General features: G+C 36.0%; 1 protein-coding gene across 2 annotated transcripts in view; it reads left to right on the forward strand.

The window, feature by feature from the left end:
- EFL1 (elongation factor like GTPase 1) overlaps positions 1-17,897 on the forward strand; it is a 122,610-nt gene that overhangs the window by 52,356 nt on the left and 52,357 nt on the right. For both annotated transcript variants that reach the window (XM_056345276.1, XM_056345274.1), the window contains exons 16-19: positions 344-475; positions 2,988-3,135; positions 9,571-10,574; positions 15,626-15,810. In XM_056345276.1, the coding sequence (XP_056201251.1) occupies positions 344-475; positions 2,988-3,135; positions 9,571-10,574; positions 15,626-15,810 (1,469 nt within the window). The remainder of the gene's footprint in view (positions 1-343; positions 476-2,987; positions 3,136-9,570; positions 10,575-15,625; positions 15,811-17,897) is intronic.

The following is a 17,897-nucleotide window of genomic DNA, read 5'->3' on the forward strand; positions in this document are numbered from 1 at the left end:
TTAAACCATGAAAAATAAGTCTGAGCTGTACAAAGGACTGGATGTATTCTAAGAGCAGAAAGGACAAGGACTTTTCCCCCTTCTTTTATAAACATGCCTTTTTAAAAAACAGAAGGGGAATGCAATGGAAACTGTGAGTTTAAATACCAAATGTCACACCAGAGACTTGAGTACCCAGATTATGCACAAATATTTTAACAGATACATTATATGAGGAGTTTTTTAATCTGATTTTTGTAATTAGAATAATTTCTGCTTTTTTTAGCTTGATGATCATACCTTTAGTCTCATTTAATATGTCTATGGGTGATTTTTTGTTTTTTTTCTTTTTCCACTCTTTTAGGAATAGGAGGCCTGCAAGATGTTGTGCTAAAGTCTGCAACACTGTCAACATCGCCAGCTTGTCCACCATTTACACCTCTCAACTTTGAAGCTACACCGATTGTGCGGGTAGCTGTTGAACCAAAGCATCCAAGTAAGTTTAAAGGAGAAGGGGATGGTAATGCAAATTCAGTGTGGTAGCAATGCAGCTTCCCACCCTTAGCGATCTGGCTAGTTTATGATCTATCCACCGAATTAGTGACTGACCCAGTATAAAATGAATATATATGTTTGCTAGAGGACCATACTTTATTGTCCTCGTGAATTCTTCTAGCTGGCTAGGTCATGTTTCAGCAGGTGAGCTGATACAAAAGACCTTGTTGTGCGCTTTGTGGTCAGACTTCGCTGTTCCCCAAGTAAGACACCACGTGATGCTTGAAGGTTCAGTATTCCTTTACTGTCAAAGGAGGTATATCTTTGGGTTCTTCACTTCCACTGACATTCTTTTGTGCTATATCATGAAACTTGTGGTACAGACTTGCAGTACTGCTTCTAACTGATTATTCGCACCCCCTCCCTCCTTCAACCAGAGACTAGTATATCTCTGGCTATATTTTAATTTCAGCCCAATTTCCATTTGTTGTTGTTGTAGGGTTAGTGGAACCAAAATAACTGGCTTTCTGTTTAGCCACAAAATACAGTAACACTAAGATTACATGTTTTTCAGAAAGTGATTGGGCAGCTTAGCAGCTATTTATCCCGCATGTTTGAATAACAGATAATCTTGTATCATTCATGGTGTATTTGTTAAAGCCGTTTTGAAAGTATTGGAAATTAATGGTTCTGCTGAGTGTAGTATTAAGTTGAAAATGTTTAAGGGATGTAATTCTAGACTGATTTTTGGGGTCATTTTTTTTTCCTCAAGAAAATGAATCCCTATCATTCTTACACCATTACTTAATTACTCCTCCCTGGTAACTTCTGAATCTGTGGTTTGAACTAAATTTCTTAGAGCAACAGAAACCTCAAAGGTACACTTGCAAAGGTTTCCTGAAATTCAACTGCAGCTTGTAGTAATAGGAAGACAAACATAATATCACTATTGCAGTTTGAAAGCAATCAGTTGTCCAGTGAGCTGCATATAGTCTTGAGGTGGCCCTAGCAAATTGTCACATATGGGTGCCTTGGATTTCTACAGCAAACCTACTTCAAAAGAACATCTGCTTATTTGGAAAATGACTCAAATAAATGCAAATTATTTCCCTATGTATATTTTACAAAATTACTGCATGTCTTCACATTCATGTCAAAATTTTCCTGTATGGTTACCGTAAGTTCTAAAAGAAAAAAATTAAATCTGTGCATCCCTTTCGGTGGGCTTAAATGTAGAAGATAAGGTTGAAAGTATTTGTTCAACTTTGTTGGCTATGTGAACTAACACTGTGTGTTTTCCACTGTTTATTTTATTTTTATGTCTAGTTTTCAAGGATATGTTTCTATTATACCCTCACAAGCTTAGCATTAAATATACAATATCATGTTTCTTTTAATAGTTTCCAAGTGAATGACAAGTTTAATGTCACTTTTCTTTCTGAATATGAATATGCATTCCTAGAAAGCCTATGGGTATTCTTCACCCCACATGTAAAGTAAGAAAAAGGAATCATAATCAATTTTTTTAAATTGTATTAATTATGAAAGGCTGCTGACATGATGTGTTTATGCATAGCTTTGATGTAATCTAGCGAAATTTGACTCAGCTGGTGTTGTTCTTTCTCCATTAACTTTAAGGCAACTCTTTTTAAACACCTTCATTTTGGGAACAGCTGTGTTTTGTTTCACTGAAAAGCTCTCACATTCCCCGTTTTTCCCCTTTTCAGGTTGTAATAACATTAAAGCTTTTCAGTGGCTTCCAGCTAGTTTAAATCCTTCCTGTGATTCATTCGCTTTTATGCCTTCGAAGTAATCCATACGGAATAATTTTTCTTTTATTTTAGTAAACTTAACATGTTATTATTTGTGTCTTTGGAGCATTTTAAACACTAGCAATTTACAGGTTGCTACACTTAACCATGAAAGATTGCAAAGAAATGTTATTTACTGAATGACGACTTTAAACAGTTGTAGTAAATAAGAAACATTCTGTCTCTTGATAATTTGTGCAAATGAGGAGTGAAGTTCTGAAATTCTTGAGCACTTCATATTGATAACTTTTTTTTTTTTTTTAATTGGTTGTGAGCCGTTTCTGGAGTTAATTTGCTAGTTTGGTATACTAAACCTATTGTGTTTAAAAAAAAAAAAAAAAAAAAATTAAAAAAAATCTATGTAAACCAAAAGCGGGTAATCCATTTAAATGTGTACCATGGTTATGATTGTATAATATGAATTTTATAATCAGTGCATAAATTCTTGGTAGATAAATTATGAATATAGTTTCTGTCTTCAGTTGCTGCTCTTAAACCATACCATTCTTTGTGACTCATAACCAGAAATGTGTCCACAGAAAGACCTCAGAATTTAGCTGAAAGTTTTTGAGTATTCCCAAAATGTGGTTTTGTGTTTAGACTTCTATAAAAATGAGTGTTACCATTTCTCACTTTAAGTATATCCTACTTTAAGTATTCCTTCTTCAGTATTACTTTGTTAATAATACCTTATTTTGCCAGGTGATATGCCTCAGCTGGTCAGAGGAATGAAGCTTTTAAACCAAGCTGATCCGTGTGTCCAAGTTTTAATCCAGGAGACAGGAGAGCATGTGCTAGTGACAGCAGGAGAAGTTCATCTTCAACGTTGCTTGGATGACCTGAAAGAAAGGTTAGAGGGGCAAGGAGGTAGAAATATTTTTAGTTCAGTAGGTGTCTGTTGTATTTCTCTGTCAGATGCATATCTTTGATCTGTGTTCCGGTAAAATGGAAGCTTCATCCACTAACCTTTTTTACTACTGGATCATAAATGCACCATTTTGTAGCTAAAAAATTACCTGAAGTTGGGCAGAAGGTACTATCTCATCACTTCTGTACATCTTACACACCTTTTGGGCACTTTCTGGAAATGATAAATTGCAATAGGTTCAGGAGTCCTGTTAAGAATGTAATGTACCATTTATACAAAATAAAACCTGTGAGGGGAATCATGTCTGAATGCACTCTCAAAAATTAGAAAGCTCAAGACCAAAATTGTATGTGCAGACTCTATCCTACTCTTCACATTAATATTTTTTTTAATGTTAATCTGTTCCCCTATTAATGAGCAGGATTTTTTGCAAGCATAAATGCATATATTTGGTATCTTCTAATATTTCTTGGTAGAAGAACAGTTGTCTTGAAACAGTCCTTTCCTGTAACTGCATTTACTAAAAAAATTCTGGTACTTCTGTCCACATACCTTTACTGTCATTTTCTTTCTAAACCTAAAAGAAAACCTGATGATGGATAGTTGAATGTCTGTCTTACTGTACTCATATTTGTTCTAGTTGGTGTCAGACAACAGTCATATCTGGAAGTTAGACTGGATCAGTTTTAAAATTGGATATATGTTTTAATGGTTATCCTCATTCCAACTTAGTGCAACACTTTTTACCACTTTCAAAACCAATATTATTTATTGATACGCCTCGCTTGAATGAAATGTGCTAAATATAGCAAAACTGGTTGTGCCTGTCTTTAGCTGCAGTTTGCATAGCAAGGTGTAGAAATGCCTTTATTAATGGCAGTGGTCAAAATCTGGAAAATACTAATAAGATAATAGTTGTGTGATGGGGAAACAGGATTGTAGTGAGCAGCTAGTAGCAGTCCCTATATTTACATCTCTAACTTCTTCTTTTGTGAACATAATTTTGGGTTATTTCTGAGTAGTTTTCTAATTTGGCTTTTGTTAAGAGAATTATAAACTGCCAGGAATGACCGTTTTGTGTCCCTTGCTTGTATTCCACAAGAATATGTTGTCAATGTTCCAAACTACCAAAGCACATAAACACTCTGTGCTTTTGGCATTGTAAGCCGAAACGAGAAACACCTGAGGGCACAGACTAGCAGGGCTCCCACTATGACCCACTTGGATTTGACATTTGGTTCATGCTGCCATTTTCTCTCACTTGTGGACCAGCTCCCAAAATTAGTTGGGAGCAACTGTATTTACTAGCTTGTGCTCCTTCTAGCCATCTCTAAGGACTTAGCTGCCAGCCCTCACATACTAGCTTGTGGGACAAGAATTGTCCCTTCCTTCTCTCCCCATTTTGTAGGAGGACAAGTGAAGGGTTCCCTGCCTTGCACAGGGATTCCATGTGAGTTCTGACAGCGGTAAACTTTGCATCAGTTAACTATTTAAACTATTAACTATTAAAGTGTGAAGACGAAAAGTTGTGGTCTGAAATGTTAGTTATATTAGCTCTGTGTGTTTCTCTACAAATATTTAACTTCTAAACGCACGTAGTTTGGAATAGCAACTTGTGAACTAGGGGTTGAGACAGAGTATAATGTGCTTAAACTGTTACCCACAAATTTTTTCCCCAAAATATTGGGAATGGTTATTCAAAATGCTTAAGTGCTACTTGATGTAGCAGGGCAGGATTCTGGTCTCAGCATCTATCATAATAGCATCAACTATTTTTTGAAGAGTTGACATTTTTTGAGTAATTACAGAAACTGAGGAGGTTCTGCTGAGTTGAAACTACACTGAATTGTCTTTGTTGGGACTTCAATCAAACTTTTTCAAAGGCACATATTTAATTTTAGCTTTCCCAGTATGTATTTAGAAAATTATGCTCAAGTGATACTGTCAAAGATGTGAAGAGACATGGAAACAAGTAAAAGATCAGTGTCATCCATGTTTATCTAAATGATTAAATATGGATGTTCTGCCTAATATACCTACACTTATTTTTCTTTTTTCTTCCTAATTAGCGCTTTTTGAATAGAGTAATAAATTAGACCTTTTAACTTCGAGCATTTTATTTTCTGCATTTTACAACAGAAAGTTTTAGAACTTTCTGTCCAAAGAGCATTGCAAATACTAAGCACGAGGGGATTAAATTACCCTGTTCAGAATGAGAAACAAAGAGAATGAAGGTGGTGGTGTGGAGCCTTTTTCTTTTTGTTTTTGTTTTTTGTTTTTAAGTATAATACAAGTGCATGGGAAAACTGCAAAAAGGACAGATCTGTTTTTTGAATCCCATGTAAATAAAGCTCATGATTACATTTGCTTTTCCTCTGCAACTTTTTTATGATTGCCAAAATTTACTAGAACTTAGGAAATTTTGGTTAGTCCTTTTGTTGTCATTTAATGGACCTGATCAGACCTCATGAGTGGTTAAGGGGGATACACAACTCTGAATTTTGGGTCTGTCAGGTAAACATAATAAATCATTATTCCTTTTTTGCTTGCCATTACTCACAACATTTGATATACCTAAAATGTTTCAGCTGACTTTAAAGCATCCCTTTATATTATGAAACTGTTATAATACTGGTTATCAGACCAAAGGACAAAATTATTTCTGTTAATGTAATGCTGGTTGCCTGAGTAAAGCAGTGCTTCATTTCCATTCTCTGTGGAATAACCCTTGGCAGTTTCTGTTCATGCTTAGTTGCAATAAAAATCCAGATGCTATCCTAGCTTGATAGAAAACTATCCTAGTTTTTTTCCTCGAGTTGCACTTTCTTGGAGTCTAGACTAACGGCTTCTAAAATAATCTGGTGTGGAACACTTTTTGATAAAATGAATTGTAGCTCTCATGAAGGCTTAGTGCGAGCTTTAATAAAAGGGGATTTATAAAGACCAAGATTGCCAGTCACAGAAACAGTGATGTTAATCATCACTCTTCCCAGACTTGTTAAGTATTTGGAGTGAGTTGCTTTATTGCTCCTGGGACCATGTAGTCCATGGTGTAAAGGACAGAGCCTTTGGTGGTTTCTCAAGGTTCAAATCATACAGATTAAAACTAACGAGTTACTTTGAGCTGCGTTTGCTTGGCTATCAGTACCTGTGATTTCAGGTAGTGGTAGTTGTGGTGGTTTTATTTGCAGGCAGCTATTGAGCTACTAGCTTTCAGCTGTAGGTGTTACTAATAGAACTGAGGCTTGATGCAGAGGAGTGGCTATTCTAAAACTGATTACAGCAAAATATTTCAGCTTTAGAGTGATAGAGCTGAAGTATCGAGTATTCCTGAATGCATTGTATTAACCTCACAGATGGCCATGCAATCATGTAGGTAATTCATCCTTTAAGTTATGCATACTGCAACGTAATTTTCGTTAATTTTGGTTTTGAATGTAGACTATAGCAGCATGAAAATCTAACTGCACCTCCTTTACAGGGATCAGTGACTTATCAAAAAACTAACTTTCCCTTTGTGTAATAAAGTAGTTCTATTAGTTCATTAGTTTATAGAGTAGTTCTATCTCTAGTTCATTAGTGGGATAAATGAAAGTAAATAGTATCTGGGCCTTAGAAACAGGTCATTCCAATTATGGTCTTGTTTTCGCCATGTGTTTTTAAAACTGAGCCTAATTCAGCTGGCAGAATCAAACATTATTTTTATACCTTCATTGCTCAAATAAATAGACCAAACCCCATTGTACATTGATCTGGTGCTAGCTTGCTATACCACAGGTTGTAACAGTGAGATAATAATCAGTAGAATATAATTTTTAGGTTATGTAGCTAGAAAAAGCTGTTACAAATCTTTGAAGACACAGGATTACCATTTTACCAGTGGTAGGAACATTTCATTTCCAAACAAGTTGTTTCCTCTTGAGATTTTTCTATGAGACTATTGTTTTTCCCCTTTAGATGAGGTGAAAAATATAGGCTGTTTTCCAGATTTGATGGGAAGCTTTCAACATTCCACTGTTTTCAGCGGCATTAAATCCTGAATGTATTTGAACAAGATGCTGATTATGTGCACTTAATAAACATCCATTTCATAGTTACGGAAAACCCAGGGGTTTGCCATGGTGCCATTGGCAATTTTCAGCCTCTGTGATTACAGTACAGAGATAAAATACCATGCAGGATGTTCTGGTCATGAAGTTGCACCTGAAGATAAAAAAGGTGATCCTTTATGAATAAATATAGAGATGTTTATTAAATATATGAAAGCTAACAAATCTGGCACTTCCTGGCTGGGTGGTAAAATAACATGGTGGCATACTCAAAGATGTGAAGATTTTATTTCTAGAGCATTTTAATTGCTAGTATTTTATTTTCTTATCTTGTGGAATACTTTTTTTAAAGTGTAGTGAAAGTTTTCATGCAAAGTACTCACTTAAAGACAAATAATAAATACAAACTAATCTGAAAAACATTGCTGTTGGTTAATAGCATTGTTGTGGAAAATATATCAGTTCCTTAATAATCACACTTCATCACTGTTATAAATGCCAATACTACAATATTGTTGAAACTTCTGTCATTCTCTCTTATTGTGGTCTACTGTACTTGGTATTTCCTAAATGTTTTTATTTCCAAATCAGAGTTTTTTTCACTGTATAGACTATCTTCCCAATTTAGTTCAAAAGAAAAAAGAAAGTTTTTTAGGTTGTATCTTTCAACTCTTGACCTGAAACAATTCCTTTAAAAATTGGTACATTTCTTGCAAAGCAGAATATGAATTATAGTTTAACAGGCTGAACTGCACTGGTAACATTTTTTTCTTTTCTTTTGGCATGGAAAAAGACCAAAATCTTTACCTACAGTCTCATACCCCATTTTATTTTGTGCTTTCCGTGGTTCCTTAAAGGCAAAGATCAAATTTACTTTTTCTTAATTAGCCCACAAATAAGATTCACCACAGCATTAAAAATTTATTTTCTTCCATTAGGAAATATTATTATCTTTGAGAATCTTCCAATATAAACTCTTCTAACAAACTGAAAAGCATTTAATGACCTGAAATAATAGGGTTTTCTGGTGTAGAATTGATAGTTTAATTTTTGTCTGTAGTTAATGGTCAATTTATTTTAATTATCTCCCATAGCTGCTTTTTTATGTTTTAGTTTTGTATAAGCTGTACTCACATAAGTAACTTAATTAAAAAAAAAAAAAAGCTTGATTTTTATTGAAGTGACTGTACAGTATAAAGCTACTTGGGATGTATGAGAGAGAGGGATTGTGTTTTGCTTTATAGCAGAGAAAGGGCTGCTACTAATGACAGGTCTACACACGAAATAATTACCTGGCATAATTCGGTAACAAATGTGTCCCTATCTGCTGGTACAACCCAATGCAGGCAGTCATTGACTGCCACCTTCAGAACAGTGCCTTGTGTATTTACGTTTGTTACAAGATCATAATTATGAATGATCCTTTACGTTTGTGAGGAGAATAGTGGTTAAGCCTTTGGCTAGCTAATCGCACTATGAATTTGCCAAAAGCTTTTTTTTCCTACATTAATGCTCCTGCTTCTGTGCTGCAGTGCTGGTTTCACAGACAAGGGCAGCACAGTATTACGCACAGATTTGAATCTGCTGTGCCAGGAGTGTGGAGAAGATGGGAGTATCAGCGTGCCAAACGCTCTTCACTGCAGAGAGGGTACTTGAGCTAAACCTACAAGGTTGTACAGCTGCGGCTCCACACTTCTTTACAAAAGCCTGTTCAGCTTACCCAGTGCTTCATCTTTTCAGAGTGTCTTGCTGTATGAACAGCTGTAGTGGTTCAGATCAAGTATCCATCTTGCTCAGTGCTGTCTGCAGCAGCGTGGCCTGGAGCAGATGTCTGGGAAAGAGTAAAAACAGAGTAACCGTAATGTTTTCCTGGGCCGTAACCATTTTCTGGTCCCGGCCTGTTGTGGTTTCCTTGTCAGTTAATCCTGATCAGCCTTCCCCATGCCCTCATGATTTTGTAGACCTCTGTTGCAGGCTGAAGGCTGCTTGTACTCTCATACCTTTCATCATCCTTAGCCTCACATTTTTCTAGTTAAGTTGTATCTGGTTTGAGGGGAGAGAACAGCAGCACATAGTTGCCAAGATGTGGGTGAACTGGTAACTTACATGGAGGCACAGCAATGCTTTTTCTTTCATTTTCTTCAGTTCCTTTCCAATTCTACCTGAAGACATAAGAGGCAATACTTCTCTTTTGAGTTACATGACAAAGTTTTTAAGAGTTTGAAATGCATTACCTAGTAATCTGTGTTGCAGTCAGATTTATTCATGAACATCTGTTCCATGTTAAGGCTATTGCCCTACCTCCCACACCCAAGTTTAAAAGTCTTTTTTTAAATTTTAAACTAATTTTTAAACTTTTATTTTACAGGTTTGCAAAGGTACAGATTAGTGTATCAGCACCTATTATACCATTCCGAGAGACAATAACAAGACCTCCAAAAGTCGATATGGTGAATGAAGAAATAGGAAAACAGCAGAAAGTTGCTGTCATACACCAAACAAAAGAGGACCCAAATAAAATTCCTGAAGGAGTTCAAGTTGATTCAGATGGGCTTATTACAATATCTACTCCAAATAAACAAGCTACTCTCAGCGTAAGAGCAGTGCCACTTCCTGAGGAGGTAACTCGACTTCTTGAAGAAAACAGCGACTTAATTCGAACTATGGAGCAACTCAACACATCTCTGAATGAAGAGAAAAAAACCCATGAGATAAATCAGAAGACTCTGGATAGGATCAAGGAATTCAAACAAAAGTTGGAGCAAAATCTGCAGGGAAGAAAGTGGAGAAATGCTGTTGATCAGATCTGGTCATTTGGACCACGGAAGTGTGGGCCTAATATTTTGTTATATAATTTTGAGGGCTATAAAAGATCTGTGTGGCAGTGCCTTGGGAACGCTGTGAAAGAAGCAAGTAAATACAGAGACTTTGACAACAGCATAGTAAGTGGATTTCAGCTGGCTACGCTTTCAGGTCCCATGTGTGAAGAACCCCTCATGGGTGTTTGTTTTACAGTGGAAAAATGGGAAATAAATAAAGTTGGAGAGATGCTGTCGACTAGCAGTCAGGATTCAGGGAACTGTGATGCCGTAGAACATAAACAAAATGAAGATGCTGCTCTAACGAGTAGTTGTGCTGATGAAGTTTGCAGTGCGAATGAACACCAGGACAGCAGTCAAAGTGTTACAAAATCAACTGAGAAAATTAGTAAACACAAGGGAGAAGTTTTACTTGCAGATTGTTATGGTCCCTTCTCTGGACAACTGATTGCCACCATGAAGGAAGCTTGTCGTTATGCTTTGCAAGCAAAACCACAGAGGCTTATGGCAGCAATGTACACATGTGAAATTATGGCTACTGCAGAAGTTTTAGGTAAGACAGACAAAATAAACCTTTGTCAAGAATTTTCTTTCTGAGTTCTAAGGTAAGGTTTTATAAATTAGGCTGTATCAGGAAGTATAACTTCATTAAAAGTTTTATCAGAAGCCTTTTACATAGTTCTCCAGTAGATTACAATGACTCTGTGATGCCTGTAGTCTTTATAATATTCTGAATGAAAATTCAGCATTCATTGTGCCTATCTGAAGCATATGCATAAATAGGAATGCTATACTAAGTGCAAGGTACCAAATGTTGCCTTTTTATGAAGTTTTTATAATATCAACCTGAGTAAACATGAATATCAATATTGTGCCTCATAATTAAGCATTAGTTTCATGAAGACATGAGGAAACCTATCCTGTTTTAAAAATGAGTGCAGAATCTTAGTAAATGCTATTTCAAGATGTTCAGGAAAAAAAGAAAGTTGAGTAGTTTTTTGATTATGGGGTGTTTTTTTTTCAGTAGCATCTGTATCCTTCTGGTATGCAAGTTACTGACTGCAAACCCAGTGCATACCAAATTCATGTCAGTTACATTACCTTACCACTTACACCTACTTAAACTTGGTTTTATGACCTACTTGCAACACCACTTAGTTAACATAACATCTTGGAGTTTTCCGTGGGAGTTGCTTGCACGCTGAGTCTGATCCAGTGCACCAAGATTTTTGTTAAAACTAACTTCCATTGCATTTAAGCTATCAGTAAATTGACTATACTAATCATGACAGAAATTATAGTATATTTCACATCCAATAATTAAAGATTTGTTAATTGTTGTAAAAATCTCATCTGTTTTGCATACAAGCATAACGATAGCAGTATACAAACCAGATTGGTCTGAGGAGAAGAATTTACAACTGCATGTAGTGAAAAGAAGTGCCTTTGAATGAGCAATTTTTTTGTACAGATGCGCGGTCCTGTTCCTTTCTGGAGGTACCCTCTAGCAGGCCTGGTTAAAGGTGTCCTGCTGTAAGCTTATTAGCGCATTACCTTAAACTACAACTTCCTATGACGTAGAACTTCTGCATTTCAAACTGTCTTTAATTATTTTTTAACATGTAAGAATGCCTGTCCAATTAGACTTTGTAGCATTACTCATTACTGGTCCAGGAGCACAATACGTCTGAATTGCTACCTCAAACTACAGGGAAATTATCAAATTTCAAATAACAAAAACACTGTGTGAATTGCTGGTTTTGAAAATGCCCACTGCTGGAAAAGCATGATTGTTTATAGTGATTAACATGCATCAGCTGATAAGTTGTGCCATAAAACCAAATGGAAACATGGCTTTCTAATGTGCACATATACATATATATATAAAAAAAAATATATTAAAATATATAATTATTTATCTTAATGAGTGTAATTTAGGATTCAGGCATGCAAGAAAATTAGTCCAGGCTAATGAGTGTGAGTTGTGTGGTAATAACCATGGACATGCACTTAGTTCATTACAAATTAATGGGTTTAATTTTTATTAGGGAAGTTTTAAGCTAATAAATTGCATCCTCGTTAGGGGAAGTGAAGAGCACACATGCTAACAAGTAAGACTTGGCAGTTGACATGTGATAAACCACTGACTTTTGTAACTTTATTCTTTTGTTTGATCTTCCGTATGTTGATACCCAGTTGAGTTTAATCTATCTTCACATTAATCTGCTTGTTTCTAAGCTGTTAGCTTCTGAGAAAGCTAGTTCTTTTATAAAGTTCCTTATTTCGGTATATAAAGGTTTTTCCATCAGACTTTTCTGACAATGAAAATAAACTGAACTGGAGCTGAGGAGGGGAGCAAGGGAGGAAGCACGCAGTAATGGCTTGCAAGCTTATACATGTCCAGTGTAACAGGCCTTGGGTTTAGACTTGGGTCCCACATACATCTGATGTTTCCCAGCGGGTATTACTTGGAGCATCTCATTCCTACAATTAGTTCACTAGAAAAATTCATTTTTACACAATCCTGCTTTATGGAACTTCTATGTAAACTCCCCAAAGCTGAAGAATATTCTGAACTAGTATCATGTGTTTAATTATTATTAGCTTTTGCCTGTTGATATTCCTACCTTTTGAGCTCTTCTTCCTTAGTCTAGGTGTTCCGGAGACTGAAAGCTGGACTGTCTTTTCATTTTGCTGATGTCATTGAAACTTAGTTGGGAAGATACTTTACCAGACTCAGTTTGTAGCTTTTGGGCTTGGATTTTCATAGCAATTCTTATGTCTTTATTTTTTTAAAAATAAAAATATTAAAATTTTGGATCACAGCATTTTAGGGGACAGTGCAAATCAATTTGTAATATTACCTCTGGCTCAGTTGTATGAGTGAAAACCTGCAGCTTCCAAAACAGAAGAGCAGCTCATCCTTCCCTGTTTACTGAATTTGTGATGGCCCCATGGCTCTTGCAAATGCTGATCCTGTTGTCCTTCCACAGTATTGCTTTCCAGTATGAAGCTTAATTATTTTATTTTTTTTTGCGTGCAGGGAGTACGGAAATGAGTTTAGTGTTTCCACTTAATGCACTGAAATATCCTTCAGTAAAGTGGTGAACAGGACTGAAGGAGCTGGTCTTAATATGTATTTAAAGTGAGTCTTATGCACAGGTTTGTTCTCTGTGTTACAGCACCTTGAAGCTGTTCTTGAAGCAGTATCATGTTTTCAAAATAACTGCTTTAACTGCTTCAAACAGGAAGATCTTAACAGTATTTCGTGGTGATTGATGCTGCTAAATCCATTCAACTAATTAGTGTAGCGGTAGAACCAGTATTTCTTCAGTATACTGCTGTCTGCCCATAGTGGTAAAACGGAAGACCTTATATAGCTTCTTTGTGATAGCATTAATTAAGGCAATACTCCAGACTGCTTGAATGAAATACATGCAGCTAGAAACCATTTAGTAAGCTATAAATTGTCTTCTGGCTTATATGTTTTCAAAGAATAATCTTCAGTGGGTTATGGCCAAAAAATGTGCATCTAAAGTGCTTTTTCATAAATGTTACCTTACCTCATTAATATGTGTGCAAAGTTTTCTATGTCTTACTTAACTTAAAATATTTATTTTAATAATTATAATGTTAATAACCTATAAAGTGGTTTTGAACTTACTTGCTTTAACAAATAGCTTTAATATATACTGTGTAGTACATACACAGTATGTACAGTGACCATGATGTGGTGCTCTTTTGCAGCGTGTATGTTTAAACTCGCATTTTAAAGCAGTTAGTGACTTGTGAGCTGTGCTGAGATAAGACCCTTTCATATCTGAGAATTTTCTGGACTCACTGAAATTTCCATGGAATTGAAATTGCTAGTTATGTTAACAAAGGCTGTACATCCCTGGCAAGCTCAGTGACTTATCTTCAGAATGCCTTAATCTTTTTTATGATTTTAAGTATAGAATTTTAAGTATTTCCTCCATTTCCTTGTGAGCCATAAGAAGACTATTGTTCATCGTAAAGGTGAAGTTCAGTCAGTGGAACAGCGAGGAGGTCCTGGTAAGGGCAGGAGCAGAGAAAATTATCAGTTATGACAGACAAAACACTTCAACCCCCATTTTATTAGAGAACTATAAACTCTTGAAATGATTGGTGCTGAACTGATGCTTCATTACCTGCATCTGACAGGAAGATGTAACAGTACTAGCTGTGTGCTTGTGTGGAGTGCCTTGAACAAGGATCAGATTCTGTATTTAAAAAATAAAGGCACATGAACCCACTGCAATATTTTCTCTGGTATCCTGCAGAAGGCTTACAGTATATATGCAAATCAATATCTGTGGCTATAATATGTAACGAAATCTTTGTCAAGTGAGAAAAGGTGGCAAGTATTATGAAGTAATGCATATTTCTATTTATTTCCAGTAAGAGTCAGTTTTGCCCAGCTGTTTAAAAGGTAGCAATATGCATTTGTGTTTTTTAAGTGCAATATAATAGAAAATATTTAAACCTCTTAGAAATTGATATAAACTTGTTCTTCATGGCAAGGTACTTTTAAAATTAATTTTTGCATCCAATACTTACTATCTATTTGTAAATGAAAGCATTCCTAAAGCACTTTCTTCAGTACATAGGTTGTATTGTGTTTTTATTACCTTGATCAACACAAATGTGTTTGTTAGTATTTATCTGTAGAATGCTTAACCCATAAATTTGCAAAAACATTTTCCAAAATTAACCTAAAGCCTACCATAAAGTCAAACATGGCCATTTTCACATCTCCTACTTTCATGGTATAGACACTGTATTTCAATGGATTGAATATTAATTTGTTAAAGAAAAATAAAAATTAGACATTACTAAAGACTGAATTAATTAAAAAACTAATTGAACATATTAAGCACGATAAATATGTAGTATTTCAGATAAACCAGCTTTCTGTGATTAGAATAGCACTGCAGTATCTGGGACAAGTACCATACAGGTACATGGGGATCCAAACAAACTTCTGAAGGTAGCTAAGATATGATTCCTGAAGCACAGTGATATGTCTTAGAATCATAGAATCATTTCGGTTGGAAAAGACCTTTAAAATCATTGAGTCCAACTGTTAACCTGGCACTCTATCTCCACCAATAAACCACATTCCTAAGCGCCACATCTACACATCTTTTGAATACCTCCGGGGATGGTGATTCAACCACTTTCCTGAGCAGCCTGTTCCAGTGCTTGATAACTGAGTAATGTTTCTCAAATACTTGGTTATAAGAAGTAAAGCAAGTCAGGTACATAACCTGGCAAAGTGCCTTTAAGAAAATAGTCATATGATTGTATAAAATGCACCTAGTACAAGCATTGTCTAAATCCGTACAGCTGTAATGATGTGTTAAATGTTACTCATATGGTTCTGCACATTGTACTGGGAAAACATGTTGTTTGCTTGAATTTCATGGGTCCACTTAATTAATCCGCTTCCAAGAAAGAATTTTAGCCAAAGAAATGATGAATTTTACTCAATGATGAATTTTCCCAAGCAAATATTTATGTATTTATCTTCATGATGCAGAAAATAAATACATTGGTAAGCTCATAAAAATTATGTCTTTGCAGGTCGTGTGTATGCTGTCTTGTCCAGAAGAGAAGGCAGAGTGTTACAAGAGGAGATGAAAGAGGGGACGGATGTGTTTATTATTAAGGCAGTCCTGCCAGTAGCAGAAAGCTTTGGTTTTGCTGATGAAATCAGGAAGAGAACTAGTGGCCTGGCCAGTCCGCAGCTGGTGTTCAGCCACTGGGAGGTAAAAATATCTATTCATTCCATCTGTTTTGGTGATTATTTCCTGTAGATGTGGCAGACTGGAATAATAAGCGGAAAAGGTTAAGTTTTGGTCAAGACATTTGATTAATTCCTTTCTGAAATGAAGAGGGGGGAAAAACGTTGCTTTGTATTTGTCTTGTTTCCTTTTATAGATATGCTGTTCAGAAATTAATTTATGTTTTGTTTAGATGGCATGCTTCGCTATTTCAATAGAAAGTGAGTCCTTCACAAATGAAAGTGATTCTTCATAAATGTGTTTTCCTCAATTTTATGTGCCTTTTTAAATGAGTTCTCTGGTAAACTTGTTTGGGGAGTGAAAAAAACCCCACCCAACCAACCCAAAACACAAACCAGCCCCAGCCTACTGCTAATAGAAAATGTAACAATAAATCTAATGCATATGAAAGTTAACCTTCTAGGGGTTAACAGACACCTAGGGTTTTGGGGTTTTTTGGTCCTTACATCCAAGTCAACATATATTTTTATTCCTAAAGGCAAAGAGGATAGATTTCATTATTTCAGAATTAAGTCTGGTGATAGTAAGCGGTGGTATCCTCAAAATCATTCCCTTTGGTCATCTTTGTCACTTAAACGGAGAGGTGAAAGTGAAGGTGTAAAGAAAATGTGCAAGTGGGAAAACTGATAGAGAGTGTCAACAGCTGATAGTGCACTGTATTTTAGTCCTATGATGTGGATAGTAGATCTTCAAGGAGTAATATAAAAAGCTGTAAATCAGAGTTCCTTGTTCAAGGCAGACACACCTGCATTGTAGAGCTCCTCTGAGGACTCCACTGAAGGAATTAAAAATGAATTCAAGGGCAAGAGTAAGAGGGTATAAGCTTTTCACATTAGATTTTTAAAATATCTGAAGTCTAGGTTTTTCTGGTTTTGGCTGTGGGTGTTTTTTTTTAAAATCAGATGTTCTTTTATTTGGTGTTAGGACCATAGAAACTTTTGTAAATGGATTATAAAGTCTTTTTTTGTTTGGTTGGTTTTATTTCATCTTCTGATTTATTTTGTGATGTCAAATATGAAGTCTTTGAGACTACAGATTTTTGAGGTCAGTGGGACTAGTATTCCGTGCAGTTGCCAGCTATGGTGTGTTTACCATTGTTTCTCTCCAAAGTATGTGCTTTTTTTTCACGTGGTATGGATTCTTCCTCATTTCTAGTAGCCAAACTGCCCTACTAGGTAGTATCTGTTAAGCACTTCACTACCAGTATTTCTTTGTTAGTAATTGTAACTGCATCAGCAATTTTATGTGGATGCTAATGGAAAAGGAGGATCTCTGTAGACCAGCCAAGTGCTATCAAAGGAGTTGGGAATCCTGGAAAGAGTACATTTCAGAAAGTACATTATGTCTTCATTGGCAGTGGTACCTTACTGGCATTAGAAATTGCAGTGGACCAGGGACTTACCTGTCCTCCAGTACAGATTCATTTAACCTTCTTGTAGCTAAGTCTGACTTCATGGAGAACCATAGAAGGGAAAAACAGAGATACACCGAAAGAAAGAGGAAAAAAAAAACCAAAACCAAGAGAAACCCGATAACTGTCTTCCATAGATGGTGTATGCACAAAAAAAAATACATAAACCTGCAGCTTTTGGGGTATAGGGATCTACGTGTAAGCCAGTAACAGATTAGGTACCTCAAACCAGTGAGGATTGGCAATATTGCGTACAGTTGTCCTCTCAGTCTTGGTTGTTCTCATTTGAGGTGCTGGTGAGGTTTTGTGGATTAACTAGTCTTTTGTCTGAACAGCCTCAGGTATCAGTGCCCTAAAGGAACATCAGTTAGAAGGATGTTAATTCCAGCTAATCATTGTTTTGTGCCAGTTTCTTTAGGATTTGTAGCTACTGTGCTCCGATACTAAGCAAAAACATAAACCCCTTGCCTCTCTGACTTCCACTTCTATCCCCAGACCTTGGCATGTATGTTCATTCTGTCAGGTGTTAGGAATTTCACATAAGAAAATGTTCACATGTAATTATAGATATGCATAGGAGAGGGAGATTTGAACAACTGGCAACATTTTCTAAAATTGACCCTCAGGAGAGATTAGAATT

The sequence above is a fragment of the Falco biarmicus genome, chromosome 7 (assembly GCF_023638135.1).
Source record: "Falco biarmicus isolate bFalBia1 chromosome 7, bFalBia1.pri, whole genome shotgun sequence".
Classification (NCBI taxonomy): domain Eukaryota; kingdom Metazoa; phylum Chordata; class Aves; order Falconiformes; family Falconidae; genus Falco; species Falco biarmicus.